The 27,919-nt window shown below is 51.2% G+C and overlaps 1 protein-coding gene across 1 annotated transcript in view; it reads right to left on the bottom strand.

Annotated features, from left to right (window-relative positions):
- Positions 1-5,025: 5,025 nt before the first annotated feature.
- TMEM63C (transmembrane protein 63C) overlaps positions 5,026-27,919 on the bottom strand; it is a 32,959-nt gene continuing 10,065 nt past the window's right edge. Inside the window, exons 5-22 of the mRNA XM_006925476.1 lie at positions 26,189-26,331; positions 24,693-24,741; positions 22,586-22,694; positions 21,239-21,312; positions 20,534-20,614; positions 20,275-20,398; positions 19,341-19,474; positions 17,794-17,916; positions 17,198-17,351; positions 15,847-15,953; positions 14,801-14,887; positions 14,179-14,244; positions 12,266-12,428; positions 11,903-12,008; positions 11,322-11,489; positions 9,509-9,618; positions 8,018-8,086; positions 5,026-5,226 (exon numbers count right to left, since the gene is read on the bottom strand). Coding sequence (XP_006925538.1) covers positions 5,026-5,226; positions 8,018-8,086; positions 9,509-9,618; positions 11,322-11,489; positions 11,903-12,008; positions 12,266-12,428; positions 14,179-14,244; positions 14,801-14,887; positions 15,847-15,953; positions 17,198-17,351; positions 17,794-17,916; positions 19,341-19,474; positions 20,275-20,398; positions 20,534-20,614; positions 21,239-21,312; positions 22,586-22,694; positions 24,693-24,741; positions 26,189-26,331 — 2,068 coding nt within the window. The remainder of the gene's footprint in view (positions 5,227-8,017; positions 8,087-9,508; positions 9,619-11,321; positions 11,490-11,902; positions 12,009-12,265; positions 12,429-14,178; positions 14,245-14,800; positions 14,888-15,846; positions 15,954-17,197; positions 17,352-17,793; positions 17,917-19,340; positions 19,475-20,274; positions 20,399-20,533; positions 20,615-21,238; positions 21,313-22,585; positions 22,695-24,692; positions 24,742-26,188; positions 26,332-27,919) is intronic.

The raw sequence follows: 27,919 nt of genomic DNA, 5'->3' as shown, positions 1-27,919 counted from the left end.
CATCCCTTATGAAGCAGAAAGCAAATGCTTATTTGGGCCTAACCTTTGATTGCCTATCAGCCATCTGACATTGGTGCCTCTGGAGGCAGAGTGAAGGGAGTTTTCTCAGCCTGTGGACTTGTGACCATTCACAGGCTGCAGGTCACACCCTTCCGGAGGTGAGACACTGTGAGGTGCTGAAACCAGCTTCCCCCATTCCAGAGACACAAGGCCGGGATCGGTTTCCTCACCCACTCAATCATCCCTGAACATTAGTCACTTGGAGAGCTTTTGTAAAACAGGGAGGCCTGGGCTCTGCCCCGGAAAGTTTGGTTTGTCCTGGGATGGGGCCTGGACATTGGGGTTATTGGAAATCTCCCAGGAGACTCATTTGCAGCTAGGATGGAGAACCCCAGCATTGGAGTCTAGAGATGCTGGGTTGCTGGTTGTCAAGGCTAAGGGACAGTCAAGCGTTCAGAAAACAGCCTCTGTTGAGAAAACCTGTAAACCGCCTTCCCCTTAGCCAGGCCCCGCCCCCATGTCTGCTACAGACTGGACTTAGAAACCTGGAGTTTCTAAGCGTGGAGGTTCCTCGGGACAGACCTGAGCTTCCCCCCGGCATGGCAGCTTTGGTAGGGTGGCAGGGATCCAGCCCTGGAGGGGCCTGTAGCCACCTGTCTTGGCTTCCAGGCAGAGCTTCCCGGACCCCAGGCCCCTCGTGCCACTTCCCCAGCCCTGCAGAGCCCAGCATAGCATTCAGTCAGGTGCTTCAGTGCTCTCCTGGGCAGAGTCCATCAAGATGGCATCCCGGGCCTCCCTGGCACAGGCCTCCCTCTTGACCTGTCCCCCAGTCCTGCCCCCAGCCCAGGAACAGCCACCTTCCTGGCCTCCAGTCCTCCTGGCCTGCTGAGCACAGAGAGGACTGACCAACCCTAATCCTCTCAGGACTTCACGATGGAAGGCCCCAGCCCTCCCTCTTCAGTGTCTTTATCTGTCTTTCTGTGCCTGTCTCTGCCTGAGCAAATCCTCTGAATGGTCTGCTGATCCAAGAAGTGGCTCAGGGCCTGTGATTTGGGGGACCCTGGAGCCTGCTGGCCCCTGAGGAGAACCTGAGAGGTAACTGTTGTGGCAGGAGATTGTGAATCCTAGGAAAAGGCCCCTTGTTCCTATAGCAGCCATCAGCCCACTGCTGTTCCCAGCCACAGCCCCTCCCACCCAGCCAGTGTGGTCTTTATACTTCTCAGTCCCCTGAAGAAGCCTTCGTGGACTTCATCTGACTTGACTTGGAAAATAATTGCTCTGAGGGGAGGGTGAAGGGCCCCATACTCAGGCTCATGCCAGGAGGCACTTTGAACCCATGCCCACTGATGGACTATGAGAGACTGAGGAGAGCATCCACTGAGGGGGGGCTGGAGAACAGCCATTGGCTGCCCCTGAGATTGTCCTGTCCTCATGGGCATCAGTGGGAGAATTGCCACCTTTACCCTGTTTTCTCTGTTCCCAGCCACCCCCACCAGCCGAATCTGCTCTGTTTAGTAATAAGCCAGGGCACTTGGCCTCATGTTCGTTACCCCTCCTTTCTGGATGAGATGACCAGCCCAGGGTCATCACGCTGCCTAGAAGGCGGCCAGAATCCTGGTGTCGTAGGCCAGGACACATGGCCCCCAGAGCAGGGCATTTTTCTCCTCCTTGCCGTGGTGCAACAGTAGACATAACCAGCCTTTGCTAGAGAGTGTTTCTTACCCCACTCAGGCCTGACCTGGCAGCCCCACACACCTCCCAGTGCTTAACCTCTTTTTAATCTACCCTCGTACTACTGCTTGAGGCTGTTGCAGACCTGAGCCCTGTCCGTCACTCTTTCTGGAAACCTGTCCCTGAAGTCTTCATCTTGTCAAGTCCGGCTGCTGGTCTGGCCAATGGCCCTCTCTCAGGGCCCAGCACTCACCCCAGAACTTCTGCTCCCCGGGGGTAGGGGGGCTACCCCAATGGATTCCTGGGTAGCTCACATACCAGAAAGTTCTCCCCTATTGCTCAGGGAGATTCCAGGGCATCCATAGCAGAAAGAATGAGGCAGATTCACTTTCCACTTCTCCAGAAGATCAGGCGGTACTTTCAAGGCCTTCTCCTGTGAGGACAGGAGCGACAAAAGGCCTCGGAAGTGACGGGATCCCAGAAGGGGCAGCTCTGGCCTCAGCGGTCAAAGCCACAAAGGTATGGTGCTCCAGCCCAGTGACCTCAGCAAGGTCTGTCCCTTAGCAGGTCTGGCTCCTTCCAGGTGGAGGGAAGGCCCAGCTGGGAGGGTCCAGATGCAGAAGCAAAGGCCAGCAGAGGTTGGGAGGACTGATTATTCAAGGCATGGTCATAGCATCAATAACAAGGAGGTTCGGCATTCTGGTATGTTCCTTTAGTGGTGGTGGCCAAGGGGAGTTCAACCTCCTTGCCAGGTCCCCAGAGGATGCAATGCTGCCGATAGGCACTTGGCTTCCAGAATCGTCTGAGGAAGAGGCAGGCAGGTGTGGAGCTGCTCTAGGCCCAGTGGGGCACGTCTTGAAGGCTCCAGGCAATCCCGGGTCTCCCAACACAGAGGCAGCTCCTTCCAGAATGGATCAAGTCTGAGAGGGGTTGTTTCAGAGGACAGGTGGGCAAGAGGCAGCTGGGAAGTGAGCCAGTGGGGTGGGGTGGAGGCCAGTGGGTGAGGCAGGTGTGGGCTGAGAGCAAGATAGAGGGAAGGTGCCTGTATGTGGAGTGTCAGGAGCCAAAGCACGCCCACATCCCCACACGGTGACCCGGGGTGGGCGGGCGCCTGTGGTGGGGACTTGCCAGTTGCCCTCGGTCTCTAGGAAAAGTAGAGAAGTGAGTGGACTCTGGAAGTTTCCCAACATTCGCACCGCCTTCTCTCAGAACCAAATGCACTTGACCCAAATTCAGAGGGGAAAGCCCTCAGCCATGCTGCCACGTCATCCACTGGGACCCTTTCTATATGCAGCTTCCACTGGCTGCTGGTTAGACAGGAGGAGGAAGGGAGAGACAGTGGCAGAAGCAACAGGGGCTGCAGAGACTAGAGGTAGGTACCAGCAGTAGTCCCCAGGGAAGAAGAGCCCACAGGCCAGCTTCTGGCAGGATTCCCCCTCTTCCCACACTCTTGGGAGCTGGGCAAGGCCTGGAGCTCCCCGCTGAGGCCCTGACCACCCTGTTCTGAAAAAGACCTACCCCCTTGTTGGCTGGTGAAATGCTGAGGCGAGGGGGTCCTGTGGGGCCTGGGTTTATGAGGGACTGTCGGGGTATAAATTCCTCCTTATTCCTCGCTGGAAAAGGAGAAGGAGAGACTGCCTCCTCCCTAGCAGACTCAAACTCTCTAGAAAGAGTCCGCATGACAAAATCTGGGCCAAGGCCTGGGGTATGGCAATGTTTGCCTCTCAAGTGCTATTTCTCCTATGGTGTGAAGCTTTGAACTTCTGGAGCTGGGATGTGGGCAAGGATGGAGGGAGGGTCGAGGCCCAGGTGATCTGAGTTCACGGGCACACATGTGCCTGGGGCCAGGTGAACACTCCCAGGTGCGGTGAGCCCGAGGCCCGTCTTCAGCAGGTTGGCTGCGGGACGCCGACCTTTGCAGGAAGGAGCTCGGGAGAACTCTGAAGCGTGCAGACTCCATTAGACTTGGCTCGCTCTGGCCCACTGAGGCCCCAGCTGGCCCTTCTCCATGTCTTCCCCTGCTGGGCTGCCTGCTGGTCCTGATGGGGCCCTGTCCCCAGAGACAGAGGCCTATACCCCCTGCCTGGGGCAAAAGTGCTGGGTGTCCCCGGCATTGTTCCTGCTCAGGATTTGACTCCTCCAGGCTTCAGATGGTGGCAGCGGTGGGAGGGTAGCCTAACTCAGACAGAAGGGGCTTCTCTGTCACATTGTTCATGTGACCACAATGACACAGCTCCCACCCTCACCCATGGCAGGGCTTCCACAATGTCTGAGCCCAAACCACCCTGGAGGCCACTTGACTGATCTTCAGTGCCGAGTACAAGGTAGCCCCAAGAGGAGAGGGCCCCTCCCCTCTTAGAGGCCAGAGAATGGCCACTGCCTTCAGTTTGAAGCATGGGCTTCTTACCCTAAGCTGCTGCCCGCCTTGGCCACGCTGGGGGCCCAGGCACTCAGGTGGATATGAGGCAGGAGCAGCCATTCCTGGGCCTTAGGGGTCCTCTCCTTAGGCCCTGGGGCTTGGGGAGGTATATCTGATTTCCCATCACCCAGCGTTTTACGAGAAGACCCCCTCCATGAGTTCTGACTCTGTCCCTTCCACCTTACAGTAACCAGCCAAGGTTTGCCATCATCAAAATGCTCACAGGTCCTGTTTAATGAGCCCCGAGTGACCATGTCCCAGCTACCCTTACAGGAATAGAAAGGAGAAGGGTCTCTGCTGCTCCTGGGGACATCTGTCAAGGGGCAGAGGAACAGGAAGAACCTCAGTCTCCTCCTCTCAGGTCTCGGGTCTCAGCTGACCCCTTGCTCTGGTGGGTGCAGAAACTTTCTCTTTGCAGATCCCTATGCAGGGCCCCCTGGATAAGATGGTCATCTGCGTCTGGTCGCTGAGGCTCAGCACTTACACCTTCTCAGACCACAGGGGAGGGGTGGGCCGGGAGCTGGGCCAGGGGGTTTGTAGGAGCAGCAGCAGAAGCTCCTTGGCTGGGCAGCTGGTGGAAAGGTGGCGAAGACCCTGGAGCATCTTCGGTGGGCTTCCTTCTGCCTCTTCCCTTACGCACGCTTTCTCTGTCTCGACCCTGGGAAAGCCCCCAGCTTTCAGTCTCTGTGTGCAGGGCTTCAGCCACCTCTCCCATCCCGTCCTGGGCTCCCTCTGCACTGCCTAGTTCCTCCCCTTCTAGCTGGTCAGCGGTCCGGGGCCTCCATGGCCAAGGCGGCAGATGTCTCTGCTGGGCCTTTCCAAAGTCTGCAGGAAGCAGTGGGGAGGTCCAGGCCCCACTCTTGCCTCCCCATGCTGGGCGCTCCCCTGGCTGCCACTCCTGGCTGGAGTCGCCAGGTGGAGGCCTTGGGTCCTGGTCAGTGGTACTGGCTCTGGCCCTCCAGTTCCAGGCCTTCCTGGAACTGGGCTGAGTCCAGCTCCCTTGCAAAGCCCCTCACACTACTCTCCTCTTCTCCCTCTTCTGGCTCTCTGTTCATGGTGCCGTAGGTGTGCCGGGCGGGGGAAGAGGCTGGGGTCAGGTTCATCTCCGGCTCTTGCAACACGGTAGCCACGTATAGCTGCTCAGGACAGAGAGGGGAGATCGGGGTGAGGTCACATCTGGGGCAAGGCCCTGGGCAGACCCTTCCTTCCCCCTTACGACCTACCCCCAGAGCCTCTGCCCCTCCAAGCTACAATCCTTCCTCTTCACCAGCAGCCTGAGTCCTGGTCATCCCACCCACCAAGTTGCTCTGGGTCATTTAATGAGCAGCTGCCAACTCCCAGGGCTAGTTAGTACAGGTCTGACTCCTGGTCCACTGTTTCTTCAGCACATGTGCTATTCATTCTGGGCTCCAGGTCAAGCTGAACCCAGGGGAATGTGACATTAGGCAGCCCTGTGCTGGGGTCTGGAGACACACACCCCCCATCCCTGAGCTGGTGCACTTTCTAACACAGCTTCAGAGGTGCATCCTCAGCTCCTTTGGGCTGTGTCATTGGTTAGCCTGTGAATCAGGATTTGAAATGGAGACTGCTGCCTGAGGTCTTGGTCATGTGACCTGTCAAATCCAGGAATGGTCCCAGGAATGTCTGGGAGGGTAGGAGAACAGAGAAACACAGGAAGTACTGGGGATGGAGCTGTTTGTCATCCTTCGAAGTAGGATAATAGGTAATTCTGGGGTAGAATTAAAGCTTTCCTGTAGGAATTCATTTCAGTGAAACCAAACAGCCCTGGTTGATGAGGAAACAATTTTCCTACAGCAGAATCTAGACATTTGCATAATGCCAAAGTAAACCCCATAGAGGACCTTTTGGTCGTAAGTGGAAAAATTGTAACTGAACAGTGGAAGAAACCAGCTGTCAATCAGGGAGTCACTTTAGCCTCATTAATGGGAGTAAACAGGATATTACGTATCTCTTGATGTGATGCACGGCACTAACTGTAGAGTGGTCTAGCACTTAGTGTTGAACTTGAATCTATCAAGCCTTTGGATCTAACTTTTAGTTTTTAGGAAATACAGGAGAGAGTGGAATCTGCTGTAAGGAGTCATGAAGAAACAGTCTGAAAAACCCAGAAGGCGGGGCATTATGCAGGATTACTGGCTGGGTCTCTCCAAGAAGTCATCAAGAAGAAACGGTGCTAGAATTTAAGGGCGCCAGACTGATGTAGCACAGAGTCCTCATTGGATCTTGCTTTGGACAAGCTATAAAAGGTATTTCTGGAACACTTAGGACAATTCAAATATGGACTGGGTATTCAAAGAAGTAAAAATTTATATATACAGAAGATGTAGATTGTTAACGAAAATGCAGGTTATTAAACAATATACAATATTAATTCATTTTAGCAAAAATTATTCATATATCTGGGAGAATTACACTGGGGTATCAGTGGTCATCTTTGGGTGTAGACTTTTAATTTTCTTATTTTTGCTTATCTGTTTTCCCCCATCATATCTACAATGTTAATATACTACTGTTGTAATAAGGAAAGATTAAAAAATCAATTCCAGTAATTTTTTTTAAGCTTAGGCTTTGGAGTCAGACAGACCTGGTTCAAACTTTGTTCTGCCATTTCCCTGCTAAGTAGCACCGGGGGTTCTAAATTAATTGACTGTTTTGAGCCTCAGTTTCCTCCTCTGTAAGATGAGGCTAAAAACCCCTACTATGTGGGTTTACCATAAAGAGCAAGAGCATGAATGGTGAAGCATCAGGCTCTTAAGAAGATTTCAATAGTCAATCACCAACGATATTCCAGAGAGGTCATCTTAGAAGGGCCCCAGGGGAGATGCTATGTGAAGAGAGACTTTCCTGCTTTGAAACCTCTTAGTCTTTCCAGTGCTGAAGCTCCTTCCTCCCTGCCACCTCCCAGAAACAATTTGTTTCCCTGTGTAGGGTTTTTTTCAGTGTGAGGCAGACCTGTAGTTCTGTGTACTAGGGGTGGCCATATCCAGCACTGTCATGTCTCTGCGCTTGAACCTAACAGTGCCTGCCCTCCACCGGGCCCTGCCCCCAACTCTGCCATTTCCATCAGGCTGTCTTCGAGTCCTCAAATGCTCCAGGTTGTCTCTTCTGGGCCTGTGCACAGGCTGATCCTCTTCCTTGAATGCTCTTCCCCTACACCCTAGTCCATTAGGCAATCCCTATTCCCATTCCTGGAGTTGGATGAGATGTTCCCTCCTCTGAGATGCCTTCCCTGAGTGCCCTCTTCAGTGCTCCTCCGAGGCATCTGGGCTTTGGGGCATGGGCCGACCTGGTACCCAGCTCAGTGCATACATTGGTGGCCCTGCATCCATACTTGTGGCTGGGATGCTGGCCAGTGCTCATGCCCCTCCAGGCTGAGACATGGTGTGGGAGCCAATGCCAGCCTCCTGAGCCCCTGCTCTGAGTCTGGCCTCATCTCTTCAAACGCCGATGGGCTCACTTATCTGGCGCCACCCCGGCCTTACCATTCAATGCAGACCTCCAATAGCTTCCTGCAGCTCTGTCTGTGCCGCTCTGCCTGGCACCTGAGCCCTTGGAGGCAGCGTTCGGTCCTGAGGCCGAGCCCCAGCATGTCCCTGCGTTTACACGACTGAGCTGGCTGTGGCTGAGTTCTCCCTGACCTCTCTCTTCCTCTCTGAGTTCCTTTTAGAGAATGTCGAGAAAACCTTGGATCTTCTCTCTTCCCAGCTCTTCAGCCAGGACCATGGCAGCAATGTGACCTGGGCCAAGTCCTGCTGCATCAGTGGAGGGAGCCCGAGGGGGCCCCATCTCCTCCCTGATACCCAGGGTAGGCACGACATTCTGGTGCCTCCACAAAGCCGCTGGAGGAGCCCACCCCTGTAGGCACCCCCTCCTGACCTGTCCCCCAGGGCGAAGGCACTGACTCACAAGGGAGGTGGGTGTGGAGGAGGTGCTGCTTGGCTCCATGTCGAACACGGTCTCCATTTCCTCCTCGGGCTGCAGCAGTGGGGAGAAACGTAGAGGTCACAGAATTGGGGTGTCTGTCCTTTGACCCCTCACTCCCCACATCCAGAGGAGCCTGGACCCTACGCCTGGGCCTCTTGCTCCCCTGGATCTTCTGGTTGTCCAGACCTGCAGCCCAGCTGGCTGGGCTGAAGCCCGGGGTGGCGGGGGGGGAAGGGCAGAGAGAGGACTGGGATGCTAGGAAGACCCTTCTGGAATGTCCCATTCTCAAGGACCATAGTGGGGGGAAGTAAGCACAGTTGGGATTGGGGTTCAAAGATAATCCTGCTTTGAGTCTAGGAAATGCCTTGACTTCAACTCCCTTTACTTTTCTCCTGGGATTTCCCCTCTCTATCTGGAATGAGTCCTAAACTACCATGATCTAAGTCCCCTGCCACCTTCCTTCTCCAGAGTGGACACTTGGGTGACCACATCACATGGCATCGTTGTACTGGGAAGACACAGCCAGAGGCGTCAGTCACTCTGCTCTTTTATTAGCATGGCACTTGGGCCAGGGGGGCCTGTGCCCAGGGACCCAGATATGGTGGAGTCACTAGAAGCAAGAGGATTCTCTTTCAAGAGGCTCCCTCCTCTGACTCATCTGGATGCCAGTACTTTAAATCAATTTACTTTCTTTTCCTTATATAAATTCATTTAAAAAGGAAACAGTTCACTATTATAAACAGAAAACCTGTGTCAGTTGCCATAAGCAGGAAAATAAATAAATATGAACCAACAGAAAAATGTAACCATGGAAAATAAAAATGTTTCGGTCCACTGGAAGTCATTCCAGTACTCGTGCACGGACACCTCACTTTGGGAAATGCTGACCTCGCGTGCGCAGAGCCATTGGCATGGCTCTCAGTGGGCGTGATTGGCTCCCCTCTCTAATGATAGGCTGGGCCCCACTGGCAAAGAGCAGAAGGAGTCATGGGCTCAGGGGCCAGGATCTCCTTCAGACAGCCTCAAGGTCAAAATCCTAAGACTCTGAAAAGTGAGAAGATGACTATCCTCCCTTCCCCAGGTCATCATCTTTTACCACCTCTACCCTCCTCCTTCACTCCACCTCTCTCTCAACCCTCCATCCCTTGGAATGGTGCTCACAGCTCAGTGGCTGGACAGGCTCCTGCTGTTGGAGGAGATGTCAGAGGCAGGAAGAGGAAAGGACAGCTGTCTTCTAAATATCCCTACCCTGTGAGGCGGCCAGTACCAGGGCCAATGCAAGGTACACACACACACACACACACACACACACACACACACACACACACACACACATTGATATTGCACTCCCCATAATCAGAGAAGAAGGCAAGAACCTTTCATCTCTGTGGTGCTATGGGTGCCCAGGTGAGGAGGGCTGTGTCCCCCAGGGCTGGGGAGAACCAGTGGAAGAAAGGCAGGCTGGCAACTCACCTCGTAGTCAGGTGCCCTCTGGATCTTCCCCAGAAAAGTGCCCAGGAAGGCAATTACCATGGAAATGATGAGGGTGGTAAGGGAAAAGATGGTAATGCTGTGGAGATAACCTGCCAAGGAGAAGAAAGTGGGCTTGGGGCTCCAGCACTGGAGCCGTGGGCAGGAGGCTGCTGACTGAGATGTCCCCTGGACTGACAGATTCTAGGGTCCATCTCAGAACTTCTGTAGAGGCCTCAAGCCTGTAGCAGAGAGGGTCTTGTCCAATTCCCTTCCTAACAACTAGGATCGATGAGTCTGATGCAATGACATCGTCCCTTGGTGCTACTTGATTAGTTTAGAATTTGGCATTTTGTGAGCTCCATGAAAAAAAATTTAATTAACTTCGGTATCCACTTAAGTGGCCATTAAACGTGTCCTTCTCCACCCATCTGCCACATCTCAGTCCCTGGGAAGAGTCTGTGCGTTACTGATTTGTGCCACTGCCCCCAACCACAATCTCTGATCCACACCTTTTCTTGGCACTGAAAAGCAATACAGAATTTAAGTCATTTATGTTTTGCTTACTGATATTTGGTAACTTTTTTTTAGGGTAGCAGTTTTCTAGGTAAATATTAAAAATCGGTCTTTACAGTCAGAGGTTATTGGACAACGATGTTTATCATCATGTTTTTATAATAGCAAAAAATGGTAAACAACATTGATATCCAACAACGGAGAACTAAATAAAACTGATCGAGTTTAATGCAGCCATTAAAAGGCATGTGTTCATACATTATTTTAATAACACAGGAGACTGCTCAGAACATAATGTTCAATGAAGAAGCTCAAGATACAGACTGAATGGTATAAAATGAATATCACAATTTTGAAAAGTAGCAATAAACCAATAAATTCCCTCCCACGCTCCCCCAAAACGTGCACAGAATGATGCGTGGGAGCAACCGACATCAGGCTCTGGGTGAGGTTAAGGGTCATTCAAATACTGATTTTTCTAATTTTTCTGTTTTTGTGACTAAAACTGTAGTCCCTTATATGTAGAAAGAAGCATTATAAAAAATGAAATTGGCTAGGTGGCAGGGAAAGGCTAGGGGGATAAGAAATTGGGAGGTGACAACAAAGAGAAAATGTAGACGAGGGACTGAGAGCTGAGTGTTTACAGATGTCATGGTGACGGGAAGAGTAAGAAAATATGAACTTCCCCTTCTCCCTGCCACTGAGAAGGTTAAGGTCAAGTGTCCCTGAGGGAAGGCCAGTGTGGAGGTGGAGAAAGGAAACAATATGGTGGGGGGCGGAAGGAAGATGGGAGGTCAGTGTGAGCTTCTGGTCTCAGAGGGGATTTCCAGTCTCTGGCCTGTGGGACAGGGACAGCAGCTACGTGTAGCCAAGAGTAAGGAAAAATCTGGCGCTGGGGCAGACTTTGAATCCAACTCCCAGTTTTTGGCAGCTCCTAAGACCAGGTACCTTCTAGGATCCCAGAGAGAATGTCATGGGAGTTGAGCCTGAGAACTAACGTCTTATTTCCTGCACAGCCTTGAGTTAGAATGAAGGAATATGATGTTTCTTGCCCTGAGGGTTGTAAACCAAAATGCATACAATTCCTATAGGCTGGCCAAGCCCTCCCCTTACCTTCAAAGGTCTGCCTGGCCTCCAACACGAGCCCCCGAGGCCTAAAGAAGCCACTGGGTTTGGACACACTCAATGAGCAGCACCTTGCTCCTTCCAGCCTTTTCTGCTCCTACAGGGCTGTTGGGGGGAGGTTATGGAGTAGCGGGGGCAGGCAGAGGTGGGATGGCTGGGTGGGCCTGGGACCTACCTAATCGTAGGATGGAGAAGAAGAGCATCCAGAACAGACCCAGCAGCGGCGCGAACATGGCCTGGTTGACGGCGGCCATGTGGATCTGCTCGTTGAGTTTCGTGGGTGCGAAGGAGTAGTACATGTTGTAGCGGTCTGTGATGTGCTTCATGCACAGGTACAGCAGCCCTGGGGACCGGGAGATGGAGACACACTCAGTAGCTGCTCCCCAGTTGGGGCCTGTGCTGTCCCAAGGTCCCCACAGGACTGAAAAGTCAGATTCAGGGTCTGTTAGAACAGCAAGGGCCAAGGACAGAATGTGGGAGCCTTGTGGGGCTGACCTCCAGGACCAGCATCTTCCCTTGAACTCCAGAACCTATTCTGCCAGTTTGGTGAAGAGTCCTTCACTCATGCATTCACTCAAAAAACATCCTATGTAAACAGTCATGCAACCTCAGCTCCCTGCCCTGATACCTCCCACCCTGCTGACACGCTATCCCAGGTTTCCACTTGCTCTAGGAGGTGGCGGGATGTTGTGGGGCTCAACTCTCCCTCCCAGTCTGAGAGTGTGCAGCCCTGGTTGTGCCTTAGGGATGACTCACCAAAAGGAACAATGACAGGGCAGGTGATACTGTACGCCACCACCACAGTGAAGATATTCAACATCCATGCGTACTCTCGCCCATACTGGAAATCAATGGTCTGGTCCTGGGGTAGAAGGCAGCAGTCAACCTAAGGTGGCCTGGTCCCCTTGGCTCGACTGCTTCCATGGCTCCTTATCCGTCATCTGGGACCTGGTTGGCAGCTCAGGCCTGGAGGCAGCCTGCCTTCCAACGCTGGAGTCCAAGAAACACCCACCCACCTCACCATGCCTCCCGTGCTTGGTGCTCCCAGCAGGCCCCCTTCCTGACACGCTCTAAAGGGAAGCTCTGAGGGCTGTGCTTAGGGAAGAACCTGGCCCTCACCTTTCTGATGTGGACTCTCTCTGGCTCCGACCTGGAGAAAAAGAGGCGGGTACTGTACAGGAAGAGTGACCCCAGGCGCAACAGCTCCATGCCTGTGCCAAGCAAAGCTGCTGTGATCACGTAGTTGACGAAGAAGGCGCCATTGTCTGGCAGGAACACACACCTGGGCATCAGGAGAGTGGAAGACGGCAGTAGAAGACAGGAGGAGAGGGAAAGGGCAGAGGTGTTGGGAGGGAGGAAGAGAAAGAGAGAAGAAAGGAGCCAAGGAATGGGAATGGGGGGTGGAGGTAGAGATGGGGAAAATAAGTTTCATAATATGTGCTCCCAGAGCATTTTAAGTTAACAAGGACCCTTTAGAGCAGGGATGGGGTTAGTCTACATAAAATGTGGATGTGTTAGGTCCTGTTAGGAGATACATGTGCTGGCTTGATCTAAAGCAGGTTGTTTGACCTAGACCCATAGACCCTGGAGAGTCCATGAATAGAATTTGGGAGGTCTGTGACCTTGAATGGAGAAAAAATTATATCTTTATTTCCACTAACCTCTAACTGCAATTTAGCATTTCCTTCCATTAAGAATATGGGCAACAAACCACAACAATGTCAGCCACGGCTGTGGGTCTGTCACCCACTGAAATCAGATATTTTCACGTCATGCTGTAGTCAGGGCTGACATCTTACAACATCATTTGTGCCCATCACTACGTCAAAATTTATCAGACACGCTGCTAAATTACACATGATTGAAAATTTCTTCTCTGCAGACATGTATTTGATGTGCTTGGCCAACTCCAACTAGGAGTCATTTAGTCACCTAATGGCCAGGCTGCCTCTTCTCACATTGGTGACCCAGGCATCTCTTGATTTCTAATGTCCCCACCTAAATAAATGATTCTGTAAAGTTCCTTGAAAAGAGAAATCTGTGAGCCTTGGACATATTTCAGAACTCCTTCAAAAGCTATTCTTTTTTGATGGCATCGGAGTTGAGTCGTAGATTCACGACACTTTTCTTTCTCATGTATAAACTGTATTCAGGATAACGAAGAGCCAAAGATGAACTCATTCATTTTGGGAACAACATACAACTTATTACAATTATAGTTTGCAGAAACTACAGATAACGGAGAATTCTGGTCCTTGCTCTGTTGAGCAACCTATGAAAGCTTGTGGGTCATTTGCAACATTACATTTTTGAAAATTGAGATTTTCAACATTTATAACTCTAAAAACAAAAAAATAAGAATTGGCAGGATGTCCAGTATGACCTACATGTTGCCTCGTCAAAGATCCTCCCCACTCCAATATGATATTCTTCTTTCAGTTAAGTAACATCAGCTTTCACACTGATGCCTTTAAGACAATAAAATGCAACTTCAGCTTGCCTATAGCTAAAATGCATTGTCCTGTTATTAAATGTGCTACAAATAGTGTCACAAATTCAATTCTTAAAATATTTGATAACTATATTCTGTATATTTGGTATTTTTTTATAATTCAAGTATTTTGTACATTTAAAGGCATCTACTCAGGGTATATGTAAAATTGGTGAAAACCGAATAAGTTCTGTGGATTGTTTCAATGTCAGTTTCCTGGTTACGATATGGTACTATAGTTATGCAAGATGTTATCATTAGGGGAAACTGGATGAAGAGTACACAGGACACGTTTTGGGGGCCATTTCCTGTAAATCTACCATTATTTCAAAAGCTTTAGAGAAGGGGCTCCTGGGCTTTACCAGATTGGCAGAGGTCCATGGCACAGGAAAGGTTAAGAGGCTGCCTAACGGGAGTGTTGGCATGCATTCATCTCTACTTGTGTGAGCAAATAAAGGACATACATATCCACTTGGTGTGAACCCGCAGCGGCCCCAGTGTACACAGGGAATACACCTGGAGCATGTACTCGAGTACTCACTGGAACCTGATGGATGCTTGGTCCAGATAGTACATGTCAAAGAGCCAGCGGAAAAAGACATCCAAACTAGAAGCAAGAACAAGGCAGGCCCTTTAGTTAATCAATCTATGAGCTGAGGCCTGGGGTTCAATTCTTCTTGGACTGGCTTCCCTCTTTCCATCTTCCCTTGCCCAATTCTCAAAGACTCTTGCATCCTAATAGTCCAGCTGGCCAGTCCACACTGCCTCTCTTCCTTCTTAATGCTGGGCCACCCCTACTCCTAACAGGTTGGCCTTTCAGCTCAAGACCACCTCCTTTAGCAAAATTTCGCCAGCCTTTTCTTCTCACATGCTCTCTCCCTCTTTCGAATTTCTATTGTATGTTGGCTGGGTTTTCCTCAGTGTGGGCTGTCAGTTGGCTGGTAGGCATGGCTTGTCTCCCCAGTTTAATGATAAGCTCTTTGAGGGCAGAGTTCATGGCTGACACCTTAGAGTTCACATGATACCGGGGACGTGCTAGGCTCATGACAGATGATGGATTGTTATTTGAAGACTGGATTTGCAGCAACCACAGGTAGGCCTACAGAGGAGGTTCCAACTCTAGGCTGAGCCTGGCTGAGAGAGGAATGATAGAGGAGAGGTACCTGGTCAGTCCCATGGAGGGCAGAATGACCACCATGAACACCAGAAAGATGTAGCACTTGTGCATTATAATCAGATTCTGACTTGATCTAGAAGGAAACAAAGAGAGTCATCAGCGAGTGAGAGGTGATAAGAACCAAAGGCCTAACTACAGAATGAAGAGAAAGAGAGAAACAGCTACCTGGCCTAGAAAATTGGTTTAATAGTGCATAGCAATGCCATCTTCACAGAGCACTGTGGGGCAGGCTGTGACTGGGAGCCACAGGAAGGAATGGCATGATCAACTAGTGATGTCTGCCCTGAGCACTGGAAGGGGAGGTATATGTGCCATACACTTGACATCTGTTAAAGGGACATTACCAATGATACTCAGAATCCCTTTAGAGTTTCAATAATCGACATAAGCCTTGTTCTTGGCCAGTTAGGACAAACCTCCTGGCTTACTGCCTAGTAGGATGATAGGAACTTTGGGTGCAGGAAATAACTTTTGAGACCCACATAGCTTTCAGGCCAAAGCAGGTCCATCTGCCCCAAGATACAATAAATATTTTCAATCCAATTAGCCGCCATAGAACTACCTGGGCTAACAAATGGGAAATAGCTCCTGACTGTTTAAAATGTGGGCACTGTGCGGGCTACGTGGGTCGACAGTCAGATTGAGTGCATGGGCTCCTCTGCTACGACCCTAGCAGCCTTCCCCACATTCTCCATATAAGTCCTGCTTTCTCTCCCTCATCCTGTGCCCTCTGACTGTATCTCTGCCCACAGCTCCATCCCCTCAGCGCACGGCTGGAGGCTGAGGGAGCAGTGCAAGGATGCCTGGTTTCGGCCCCATATCCCTTATATGGTGGCTCTATCTCAGCATTCGTGAAGCCAGAGGCCCAGAGACAATCCAGTACCCTCTTTTGGGATGGTTTTGGGTATCAAATCCCATTCCTTAGGCCAGGTGGGAGGGTCCCCCAGCACCAGGCTGGTGGGTAAGTGGTGAGGAGGGAAAGGGAAAGGGCTGGGGACAAGAACAGGCCTAGGAGAGGAAGCCCCAGCTCACCTGGTCCAGTGGGCCTCGAGGAAAGTAGAGTGGTAGACGATCAGAGGCAAAATCACTGTGAAGGCCCAGAGCATCAGGGAGGGGAAGAACTGGGTCACGATGGGGCTCTGTGGGGGCGGAGCAGCGGAGGCAGACAGCCGTCAATGCGAGAAGGCCCTGCCCCTTCTAGGCCACCCCTGCCTTCTCCCTCATGCCTGGCCTCTTCGCCTCCAGCGCAGTCCCAGAGCAGGCCTGGTTCCCCTGAGGCCGCATGGTGGGCCTGGCCTTTTTCACCTGCCTTCTTGTCCAGGGGTCTGCCTGGCTGGAGGCAGGCAAAGGCCGACATCCTAAGGTCAAGTGATATCCCCAAGGGGCACAGACTTTCTATGCTGAGGTCACTGGAGTGGTACTCTTAGTGACTTCACTTTAAGGCCAGAGCCAGCTGCTGTCATTCACGTCCCACACCTCGGGGAGATGCCACTGCCTTTAATGTGAGAAGTGGTGAAAAGTATGTGAAAAAAGAATCTCTAGGGAGAGCTGTGGTGCTCCTGCCTGAAACCTATTGTGAACATGACAAAGGAAGGCACAAGTGAGCAGCAGGTGTGTGTGGGTGTGTGTGCATGTGTGTGTGCATGCACATACGTGTGCTTATTACTAAAATAAGAACGGGGATAATATGAAATGAGAGGTCTTCTAGGCCCATGATAATAGCCTGGAGGCTATAGAATTTAGAACAGGACAGTTCAGTTCCTCTGAACCCCTCTAGCAGCGTGAAGCATCCTCTGACTTAAGGAATGGCTCCTGTAGGGCCCCGAACTCCCATCCTGGAGAGCATGTATCAGGAAGCGAGGGACGTGGACAGACTGCTTCTCTCAGAGGGCTGTATTGGAATTTACCTCCCTCTTTCCTACCCTCAAATTGATCCCCAAACCCAGGAACCCTGGCTCCAAAGAATGTGGGTAGAACAGAGCTGTCACACTTGCCACAACCTCTACTGCACATTTTGTATCACTAGCAGGCCTGGGTGGCCTGACCTAAAGAAGCCCTCTGAGCCCACACGTGATGGGACCACCCAGCCCCCACACTCATCCCAGGACCTGCCCGCAGCTCCCCCACTGTCCCTTCCTTTGTTCTTCTCCAGTCCCAGTCCCTAAGACGGGCAGCAACCTGCATTCGCCCCCCTGAGAACGAAGAAAACTCCACGCACACCACCATTTACACCAAAACACCATTTACACCACCGCCACCTCCACCACGTCCATGGTGCATGGGCCCTAAAGCTGTGTCCCCGTGGACCCCCCACTCCATCCTCGCCTGATTTCTTCCTTCACCTCCCTGGGGCCCCCACGCCTGGCCTGAGCAGAGGCGGCACCTGCAGCTTCTCGAGGGGACGGGTGACGTTGTACATGTCGATGGTGTTGATGATAATGGCAGGCGTGGTGAGGAAGAAGAAGAGGAAGAAGAGGAAGGTGTTGATTGCGATAAAGCGGGCCCACCAACGGAAGCGGCGGATGGACAGGTGTTTCCTGGGGAGGGATGGAGGAAGGAGATGCACTTAGGACCCCGGGTCCTGGCCCTTAGACAGAGCCCACAGCACTGTTTCCTGCATGCCAGCTGTGGACCCAGGCTGCCTGGTCTAATTTAGACCCCTGGGCCCAGATCTGCATGCACCTGGCCATGGACTTTCCCCTCAATTACAACATTCAGAACCAAAAGTTCTGAATAGATCCCATAGGTGAGCCGGAAAATAGATCTGAGTTCTTTCTGCAGGAAATTCCTCTTTCCCAAGTGTTAGTGCCATCCAGGCTTGTGGTGGCGTGGGCTTGGGAGTGGGCAGAGGCTGTGATGCTCAGGAGAAGACAAGGCCCAGCCCAGTGGGAGGAGAGGCCCCAATTCCTTTCCCCATCCTGTTGACTTCCTCAGTCTCAGAGGGGCTCCAAGGAGAGGATATGGACAGAGGGAGCTTACCAAATAATGTCTTTGGGGTGTGGGGCAAGGGTGACCCTCCAGCGGTAGGACTTGATGATCGTGGTCACCGAGGACTGATGTGGGGACACACCACACTGGATGTACTTGTAATCTTCCAGGATGCTGTAGAGATGGGGGAAGAAGACAGAAGTCTGGGGATGATGGGCTTGTGGGGGGAGGGGGGTGTCTCATGCCAGGGTCCCACAGCTGGGGACTTATTCACTTCCTGGGGATTCTTGAGGCCTTGGCTATGTCTCTCAGGGCCTTAGAGGCAGGCAGTTCCCAAGGCCTAGTTGCTAGAGGAAAGGAACTTTAGAAGGAGGGATGCAGGGAGGGATGCCCAAGAAGGGAGGGGACCACATGATTCTCAGGTTATGTCTTGGCCCCTTGACAGCAGTGACAGCACAAAGACATGCTCTTTCTCTGAGGGTGACATGGGAGGTACTAATTTCAGCCTCGTCTTAATACCAATGTTTACCAATTATTGAGTTCTTTCTGTGTGCCTGACTCTGTGCTAGTTGGTGATTAATATAATCCCAATTGCACAGATTACCAAATTGAGGTGCCTGCAGACACAACCGAAGAGGGTCAGGGGCTGGTACTGGAGCCCCATCTTTGGTTTTCTCATTCACGCTTTTGCTGTAATTAAACCTGACTCTCTCTGCTGAGTGCCAGTGCATTGTTTTATATAACATACACACTAAATCGAACAAATATACTTTCTTAACTCTCTGAGAGGTGGACAGAGAAGATATAAGCAACCGAATTTGACAGGTATGAAATTTGAGAGTGTAAGTGACTTGCAAAGCCGCACATGATTATTCGGAACTAAATTTTAGGCTGTCCCACTGTTACTTTGTAGAATTGGGTTGGGCAAGAAAAAGGCGTTGTGCATTATCAAGCTCCCCCTCAGGGAGAGCATGCCCCCTCCCCCAATCCTCGAGAGACTGATTCCAGGGCTCTCATCTACTTGACCCAGTTCTAAGGATCTAAGGATCCTTCCAGAACATTGCAGAGTGAATCTGATCCACCTCCTATCAAGGTGGGGCTGCCAGAGGCTGGGGCACAGGAGAGACGAGGCTGAAAGGATATGAATGACGGAGAAGAGAAACGGCAAGCTGAGCTTCTCTACCCTGAGTCTGTCACTTGCGGTGAGGAGATGGGCAATGTGCAATGAGGGGAAAAAATGGATACCATTCTTGTCCCAGAAGAGGAAACAAGTATTCAAAGGCTGCTCCGACGGCCTTCATGCGGAAGCAAGGACTTATGGGAGCAAAGAGTTCAGGGCCTGGGTGTCTCTGGGGACAAACGGAGCAAGGCAGCTGGGGGAAAATGGGTGTGGCCATGCTGTGGCAAGCAAGATGGTGGCTGCCTATGAGGAGCATGGCATGGTGGAGGGAGGTCAGGATATTGCAGACTGGAGGGAAGCTCTTTCCTCCTTATCTTGGCTGAAATGGGGGCGAAGGAGGATGGTTTCAGAGGAGCAGAGGCCCACTCTTGGGGCTGGGCTGGGGATGGTGCAGCAAGCTGCTAGCTCTGGCACTCACCGCTTTGTCATCCTGGCATCCTGGAAGGTGACAAAGATTAGGTCTAGACGCTTCAGCCGGACACGGTTGAACTCGGCATTGAACTCATCAGTCAGCTGCTCCTCCAGCTCACTATAATATTGCTCTGCGTCTACCTGGGGCGAGATGTGGCCTTCAGAGCTGGAGAGGCCAGAGCTCCAGGAAGGCCTCGCCTAGGCATGAGGCCTCTCTCCACTCAGTAGCCCAGAGGGTAGTGGGCCCAAGGCCTCAGTTCCATCCCCAGCCCCATCTGAAGCCTGGCCAAGAGTTCAGGACCCCAAGTGGGCTCCAAGATCCCAACTCTGAAACGGGAAGAAACTATGACTCTAAAATTAGCTCCCTGCTCTTTGATCTGGGGAAAGTGAGGCACGGCTCGGGGTAAGGAGATGCTTTAGGACTTAGGGTGGACTCCAGAGGAATAAAAGAGCGTGTTTGCAGCATCTTTCAGGAAAGGGGGTGATTCTTTTTCTGAACTGGCTAGAGTTCAGTGCTGCCCTGAGGCAGGTGTTCGAGTCTTGAGGTCACCTTCTCGCCACAGTAGGTGGGTGATGAGGTGGATCCCACTGCCATCACATGTTCTTGTCCTATTGCTTTGAAAGCCTGAGGCCTGGCAGGCTATAGCCATCTATTGTATCCTCTCTAGTCCTCCCATCTAAGACCAGAAGTGGGCCAGAGAAAGCCTCCCTGGATTGCTCTGAAGGTGGCCCCAAAAGGCTTCATCTTCTCTACATTCTCAACAAAGAGGCAGGATGGGTGGGAAGGAAGGGAAGAAGGTGCTGCAGCATTGGAGCAAACTGTACGGGGCCTGGGGCCTGCGGATGTGGACGAGAGGCACTGCCCGAGCCCTGGACCGAATGTGGAGACCCAGCACCCCAGGCCCTCCTCTGCTGCATCCCCAGACACCTTTGCCACTTACTTCTTTGAAGCACGTCCAGCATTTGCAGAAGCACAGGCGGGAGCAGGGGTGGGTCTTGATCATCACCTTCCCATACTTCTTGGCTTTGGCCGCATAGTAGAGCCGGCCCCGCATTGCATGGCGCCTGTCAGGCGGTAGCGGGGGCGGGGAGGTGGTAATCATGGGAGGGTGGGGAGGGATCTTGAGGTCAGGGGCCAGCAGAGTCACATCCGGCCCCCCACCCCACCCCAGATCCAGACAGGCCCCGCTGCAGCCTCACCTCTGATCGTCCAGGTCAATCAGGGTCCTGACATCATAGCAGAAGTGGACTTTGGTCACTACACACCTTGGATAGGCCTCACTGCAGCCACAAACATGGATGCTGAGCCAGCTGTGGGGCTAGGAATGTGCACCCCACCCTGTGCCCAGAGCCACAGCCCACAGGGCTGGTGGCTCAGCTGCCTGTGGTTCCTGGTTCTTGGGTGGAGAATCCAGCTCTTGCTCCTAAAGCCAAACTTCAGGGTTGATCCCTGGTAATCTGAGATATGCCACATCCTTCCCACAGGACCCAGAATAGGGCCAAGGGGCAGAACTGAAAATTGCCGCTCATGGAGAGATAATTAGCTCCTGGGGCTGGGAACTTGGGTCACAAAAGATGTCTCAGGATGACCTGCTCTGGATGGCTGTGAACCAGGAGCTCTCTGGGCTCGTAGTCAGTGCAATGAAGGAAAGGGAAATCAGCTCCCAACCCCCTGACACCCATGCCATTCAGAGAATCCCTGACTTCAGAAGCCCTGCTCTGGCTCCAGGGCTCCCCAATTCTGAAAGGCTGATCCTTGGCCCAGTCGAGGGCAAGCCACCACCTTAGGGTGTCTCTCACCCCACCCCCCATGTGAGTAGTAGTGCTGACCTACTACCCACATGAGGATCCAGGTGGGGTTACCAGGACAAGGCAACCCATGCTCAACCCACCCAACCCACTTACTGAAAATGCTTAATGATGATTTCTGGGTCTTGGATGTCTTTGGGGACATAGGTGATCATCAGTGTCCTTGTGACCTGGATAGGGAGGATAAATGGAGAAGGAAGAGTGTGCTCACATGGGACTCCTGGGTCTTCGGGTGGCCCCGAACATCTAAAACAGGCCTTCCACTTGTCACACCTGGCAGGCTTAAGTATTGGGTAAAGCCTTGCAGGGGTATGTGGGGTGGGGTAAAGTCAACCAAGTCCACTAGGATGGATGGCTTCAAAGGAGCTGATCCCACCCACTCCACTGAACCTTTGAAAGGCTGAGGACAGGAGCCAGGGACGATCCCCTCTGCCATTTCCCCACCTCACTAGAGCTCACACATCCCTTCCCTGTGGTGCCTACCCATGACCCCTGCGTGCTCATCGCCACACCCCAAAGGTGCCTGTGCACTCCAAACACCAGAGCTCTGCCTGAGTCTCTTTCCTGGCCTCGGGGGCACGGCCAGCCCACATGCAGACCAAGGAGTAAAGAGTTAAAGCCCCCAAATGCAATCCTCAGCCAGTGATGCACACCGGAAATTGGTGAGAAAATGCCTCCGACTGTTCCCCATTAGGCTGGGAAACTCTAGGGTAGACACTCTACTCCGATTCTCAGAGCTCCCCGTGGGATTAAGCACCGGCTTTCACAGTAGTGAGCTGCCCCTTGTCGCTCCCTTTTATCAGAGGTCTTCTCTTCCAGTCCCTCTGTCCCCCAACCCCTGACCCCATGGTCCTTCCTGGGATCACCTCCCAGATAAACAAATGCTACTCAAATCCTTATCTTAAGGTCTGCTTGGGAGATGGGGTAGGGGTAACCCAAACCAAGACTGAGTGGGGAGACATGGGGCAGGACATGGGGTTTCTGACCTCAGAAAGATTCTGGGAGGGCAAGGAGCTTGGGCATATGCACTGGGCGCAAGGCTAATGAAAATGTTTGCAGGGAGCACTGACCGCTTAGGATGCTGGACTCTGCTGGTCCAGGGGTTTCTTTACTCTTAAGTTTTTAGATGGTGGGGAGGTCCAGGGGTCCTTGGAGAGGGGACAGGGCAGCAAGGGTGCAGAGGTAGAAGGCACCTAGGACAGTCGTTTACCAACCAGTTTGGAAATGGTTTAACAACTGAGACAGCTGTGCAGGGGTGTCAGGTGATGATTCACAGGTTAAGGAGAGGAAGCTTTTCTGTTCAGGTGAGACTACTCCCCACAGGTGTACAGAATGTGCCCAGCTAGGAAGCCTCTGAGTCTGGGAGTGGGAAGGTCCAGCATGGGGGTGGGGGCGGCTCTAGCTGAGAGAGAACAGTTCTGGTATCTCTTTTCACTTACTCACCTTGGAGGACTCCTTGGGCACAAAACCTAAGCAGTGATGAGCCATGAAGATGAGGTTGGTGAGGAAGTAGAAGAAGGAGAAGAGGCCATGCAGCCACAGGACCTTACTCCTGCCAGGAGTAAGACGAGGAGGGTGAGACACCCTCTCCCACCCACGCAGTGGCCCTCAGACCACCCTTGGGTGCTTCCAGACACTCAGGCACGCTGGAAGGGATGGCAGTGGTGAAACAGCGGTGTCCTGCTCCAGCTAATTAAGGCGAACATTTATTGAGTGCTCACTATACGCCAGAGCCAGGGTGGGACTAGATAATTTATATCAGGGGTCCCCACCTGGCAGGCTGCAGACCGGAACTGGTCCATAGCCTGTTAGGAACTGGGCCGCACAGTAGGAGGTGAGTGGCAGGTGAGCTCCCAGTGCTAGCAAAACCACCTCAGCTTCACCTCAGATCACCAGGCATTAGATTCTCATAGGAGCACCAGTCCCTGGTACCAAAAAGGTTGGGGACCGCTGCTATATACACATTTTCTCACTAGACTCTCACACCATGTTGAGTATGGTACTGTTACGATCTTCATTCTACCCCTAGAGAAATGAGGGTCAGAGTGGTAGGTGACCCGCCTGAGGTCCCTCCTAGTAGTGGCAACCCTGTGGGGTGAGCTCAGAGCCGCAGAAGCCCTTAGCTTCTTCACCACTATGTCACGCTGTCAGCAGCTGCGGCTCAGACTCCCATGGCTGCCCAGTAAACCGAGCTGAGGGGCCGCCCTACCTCTTTGATGGGAGACTCTAGGGTCCTACAAGGGCCCCAAGGAAGGAGGACCCAGCACGTTTGCTATACCTCCCCTGGGGTAGGAAGAGGGGTGGCATTTGTGCTTGGGGCTCACGTGATGCTGTCCCAAGGCACTTGGACAGGATGACTGTTCAGAAATAGGGCCTACCGTCCTTGGTGTGGATCAGGGAAAGAAAGGCTGCCTCATCACTTGTCTGCACCGCTTGTCCCAGTGCCTGACAGTTCCTCTAACATTCCCCATCTAACTGGACACCTGCATCCTCAGTTTCCTCAGACAGGGCAAGGTTACATGGTCTCTAAGGAACATTCTAGCTCTCTGCCAGTCTGGATTTATGGATGTTGAAGGCTCTTTGCTGCCTGATTAAAATTTACTTCCTGTTGAGAAGATGTAGGTGCCTCATGCCAGTGGCAGCCTGGGGAGAAGCTGGTAAGCTCTGTTCTGGTGTCAGCAGCACCGCAGGAGGAGCTGGCTGAAAGGGAAAGTCAGAGGAGGCCACAGCTCCATTCTGCTGATTTTGGAGTTTGATGGATTGCAGGGGTACAAGGACAGAGGGGGAGGGGGAGGGGAGGTGGGAGCAAGAGTGTGTGAACCCCCACTCAAACCTGCTGGAACTGCTGCTTCTGCTTTGTCAGGAAGTTGGCCGAGCCTGGGCACGATATCTAGTGGTCTATTTTCTCAGTATGGACCAGCAGGGTTTCATCTGGCTTGGTACAAATTGATTTGGCCAACGATTGGGTTGGCTAGTGTTAAAATCCATGCTTCCTGGATCATGAGGGCTGGAAGGAGCTTAGAGATCATGTCCGACAGCCCTTCCCCCACCACAGACTAGGCATGAAGCTCAGAGGGCACGGGTGAACTGTCCCAGACCCAGGGCCAGCTAATGCCAGAAGTGGGCATGAACCCAGGGCATGTGGTTCCTCCATCCCTCCACTGTGGGAATCGGGTCTATGCTTCACTTAATTATATGAGGGTTGACCTGAATGTACTTTGTGGGCAGGGAAGCAATGCCTTTTACCTCTACTCTCTAGAGTCTTCGCCTGTTGGGAACTGAGCATACTAAGCAAATAGGACCAAATTTCCAAGTCTTCAGGAGTGGCTAGTTTGGGTAGTTCTACCAAGTACAGAGATACCCATATGGGGAACACTGAGTCACCAAGGGCCCTGCCAGAAGCATCCCACTTAGGACCTGGGTTCCCGAGGAAACCAGGCCACTCTTAATGGCAAAATGGTGCCCAGAGTATGAACCCATAGGTTGGACCTTCTGTCCCCACCAACGCCCCCAGCCCATAGAATGGGAGGTAAGAGGATCAGGTACCTACTCTGTGGAGACATTGACAATGGTGGTCCGACCAAAGTGACTATTCCGGTCTGAAAGAGAAGAAAGTTGCTGACCTCAAGCCTGGCTCCTTGATTGCTGTGGGGTGCCAGAATTCAAGGCTCTTGAATGAGTACCCGGGGTCTAGAGATGCTTGCCTACGACCTGCTCTTCCTTCTGGTTCCCCAGAACTTGCCCCAACTTCCAACACAAACAGCAGAGGCCTCTTCTTCTCCCTGGGTCTCCTGATTGGGGCTCCTCAGCCTTGAAGCAAGACTGAGTCTTGGTGTGACATCCCTAATGAGTAACTGACACTAATTGGCATCCGGAAAATGCTTGGTGAAGCAACCCTTGGCCCTGCCGGAGCGGAATGATGAAATTAGCAACCTGTTACCACTGGCAACAATCACAAGAACCCAAATCTCCAGGAAATGTGGTACTCCCTCATTTGGACAGAGCAAACTTTCTGGCTAAGTGTGTTACTTTGTTGATGTAGACACCTCCTCCAGGTTTTGTGAAACATATCTAGAAACCCCACATTATATTGTCATTGCCAACACACTAGCTTAGGATGAGAATCTGGAAAGATGGGGTCAGAAGTTTGCTCTGGCGGTGGCGTTTGGTGGCATGGACACTGTGTGCTACATTGAGTTAACTGAGGTCTACCCTCTGGCCGAGGAGAAACAAGTAGAAACCTGAGCAATCAGAGTAAAGCTGGCTGCCACCTGCGCATTTAAGATGCTATTCTACACCACCTAGTTGCACAGCTTCATACAATTCTGTCCATCTTCCTATTTCTAAGTGAAATACTGACTGCTATTCTCTGAGCACCTACTACATCAGACACCATGCCAGTCACTCGACACATTATCTCCCAATCCCCATGACAGTCGAGAAAACTGAGGCCTAGGGAGATTTCTTTACCGAATATAAGACTAAATAATTTTCTAGATTGGGTAAAGGTATCTTCTGGGAAGTAGATGTGGGTAAAAGCTGGGGAACCAAGATTTTTCTGTCTTTGAAGTCCAAACCCTCACTCGTGATGTTATTTGGTCAAAAGGATTTACCCTGTTATAACAAGTGTGGGAAGACGTCTTATGAGACAAATCCTGTGCTTAGGGTCTGTGTCCATCAGAGTGGGTGTGGGGAGATATCACATTCAGGGATCTTTGCAGTGGGTCACTATGAGAAAAAGGCCTCCAAGAACACTTGGCCAGATGTGACGTGGGGTTGTGGCTAAACGTTCAGTTCTAGACTGAATTACTACTAGGTGTCTCCTAGGTGCCAGTCCCTAGGTCAAACTTGCAATGAAGCGGGTATCATCTCCAGTCTCCACATGAGAGATTTGAAGCACAGGTTGCTAAGGTCACATAACTAATTTCAATAAGTGGAATTAAAAATGTTGATTTCTAGACTCCCAAGACCCAAGCTCTGTCCCGCCTACAAGGCTGCCTCTCGGGTCTAGTGGCCCAGCCCCAGTGCCTGCTGAGCTCCACCTACCCAGCACGGTCCCAGTGTAGTTGATGGGCAGAATGATGCCCAAGGAGGGGATGCAGAGGATGAGCACGAAGATGATGAGATGATACTGGAACATGATGTAGATGCGGGCATCGTTTCCACACTTGTTGATCAGATCTTCGTTCCTGGAAGAGACACACAGACAGGACATTCCTCAGCTTAAGGAGCCAGTGTGGCAGTGGCTTAGGCTGGGGGTGAGGTGGATAGGTAGAAGAAAGGGAGGGAAAATTACCACCCTAACCCCAAGTTTTTATTTTATTGTTTTAAGTAGATGCATTCTACTTTAAAAAGTTATTTATTTATTTTAATTCTTTAAATTAAAAAGGAATACTTAAAACCATAATGATATACCATTTCACATTGCCAGGCTGATCAAAGTTAGAAAGTCAGACAATACCAAGTGTTGGGAAGGGTATGGGGCACTGGGAGCTTCTTACACTCATGGGTACATACTTTGTCACAGCCACTTTGAATAACTGAATATGTTCCCACCCTATGACCTATAATTCCACTCCTGGGTTTATATGCAACAGAAATACATGCACATGTGCATCAAGACACATCTATAGGACTCGCATAAGTACATTATTTTTGATAGTCCCAAACTGAAAACAACCTAAATGTCTATCAAAGGTGAAACTGACATAAGAATTGTGAGATATATATGTAGTAATCTATCACCTATCCATCATCTACCTAGCTATCTATCATTTATCATCATAGCTATGTATATATAGATATATCAGATTATGTAGCTATAAAATGAAATAATATACAGAGATAAAAATGAATGACTATAGCTGAACCTCACAAATACAATGTTAAGTGAAAGAGGCAATGCACAAACAAAACATGCCAAATGATTTCATATACAAAGCACAAAAATACTCCATGTTGAGCTACAGAGTTAGAAGTCAGGGTGCTGGTTACCTTTGGAGAAGGGGAGGCGACAGGGGGTCGTGAGGGAGCAGGAGAGGGCTTCTGGGATGTTGGCAGTGTCCTAATTCTTGATCAGGATGGTGATTGCATAGGCTTTGCTCTGTGATAATTGAGCTGGACATTTATTTTTTGTGCACTTTCCTGTGTAGTTATACTTCAATAAAAATATTTAAAAGCAACACACACAGGCTTATTAGAGAAACTTTGGAAACTACAAAAGAGAAGAAAATCATTCACCTACAATCTCATCCAACTAAGATAATGACTATTAAGCAATTTGATTAATTACCTTTAGTTTCTTGTTGTGTTGGTTTAACTTAATGACTAGTATAAACAGCATTTGATGTGTTGCTCTTTTGCTTAGCATTTAATCTTAAGCCTTTTCCATGTTTTACATGTTTGTCTAAATATTTTCATGGCTGTACAATAATACTGGTGACAGTGGCCTCTGTTTATGGAGCACTGACTCACATCCAGCCCCATGCTGGCCGCCCCACTCCGCTGGTGGATGTGCCATAGTTTAGTCACCCTTGCCCTCTGGTCAGGCTTGTAGGTTATATGCAACTTCTAGCATCCAGTCCAGGGTTCAGATTTATTTTTAAACAATACTGCAGAGGAGAATATCTTCAAGGTTTTCAATATCCCCCTTTAGGGAATTATTTAGAGTTCTAAGTTTTGTATTTTCTCTCTCTCTCTCTCTCTCTCTCTCTCTCTTTACTTACTTATTTTTGAGTTCTCAATTTTTTAAACTGCAAGTAGTTAAAATACTTCCTG

The sequence above is a fragment of the Pteropus alecto genome, unplaced genomic scaffold (genome assembly GCF_000325575.1).
Source record: "Pteropus alecto unplaced genomic scaffold, ASM32557v1 scaffold8, whole genome shotgun sequence".
Taxonomy (NCBI): domain Eukaryota; kingdom Metazoa; phylum Chordata; class Mammalia; order Chiroptera; family Pteropodidae; genus Pteropus; species Pteropus alecto.
The sequence above is the reverse complement of the archived record's forward strand: the minus strand, read 5'-3'. Positions and strand labels throughout refer to the sequence as shown.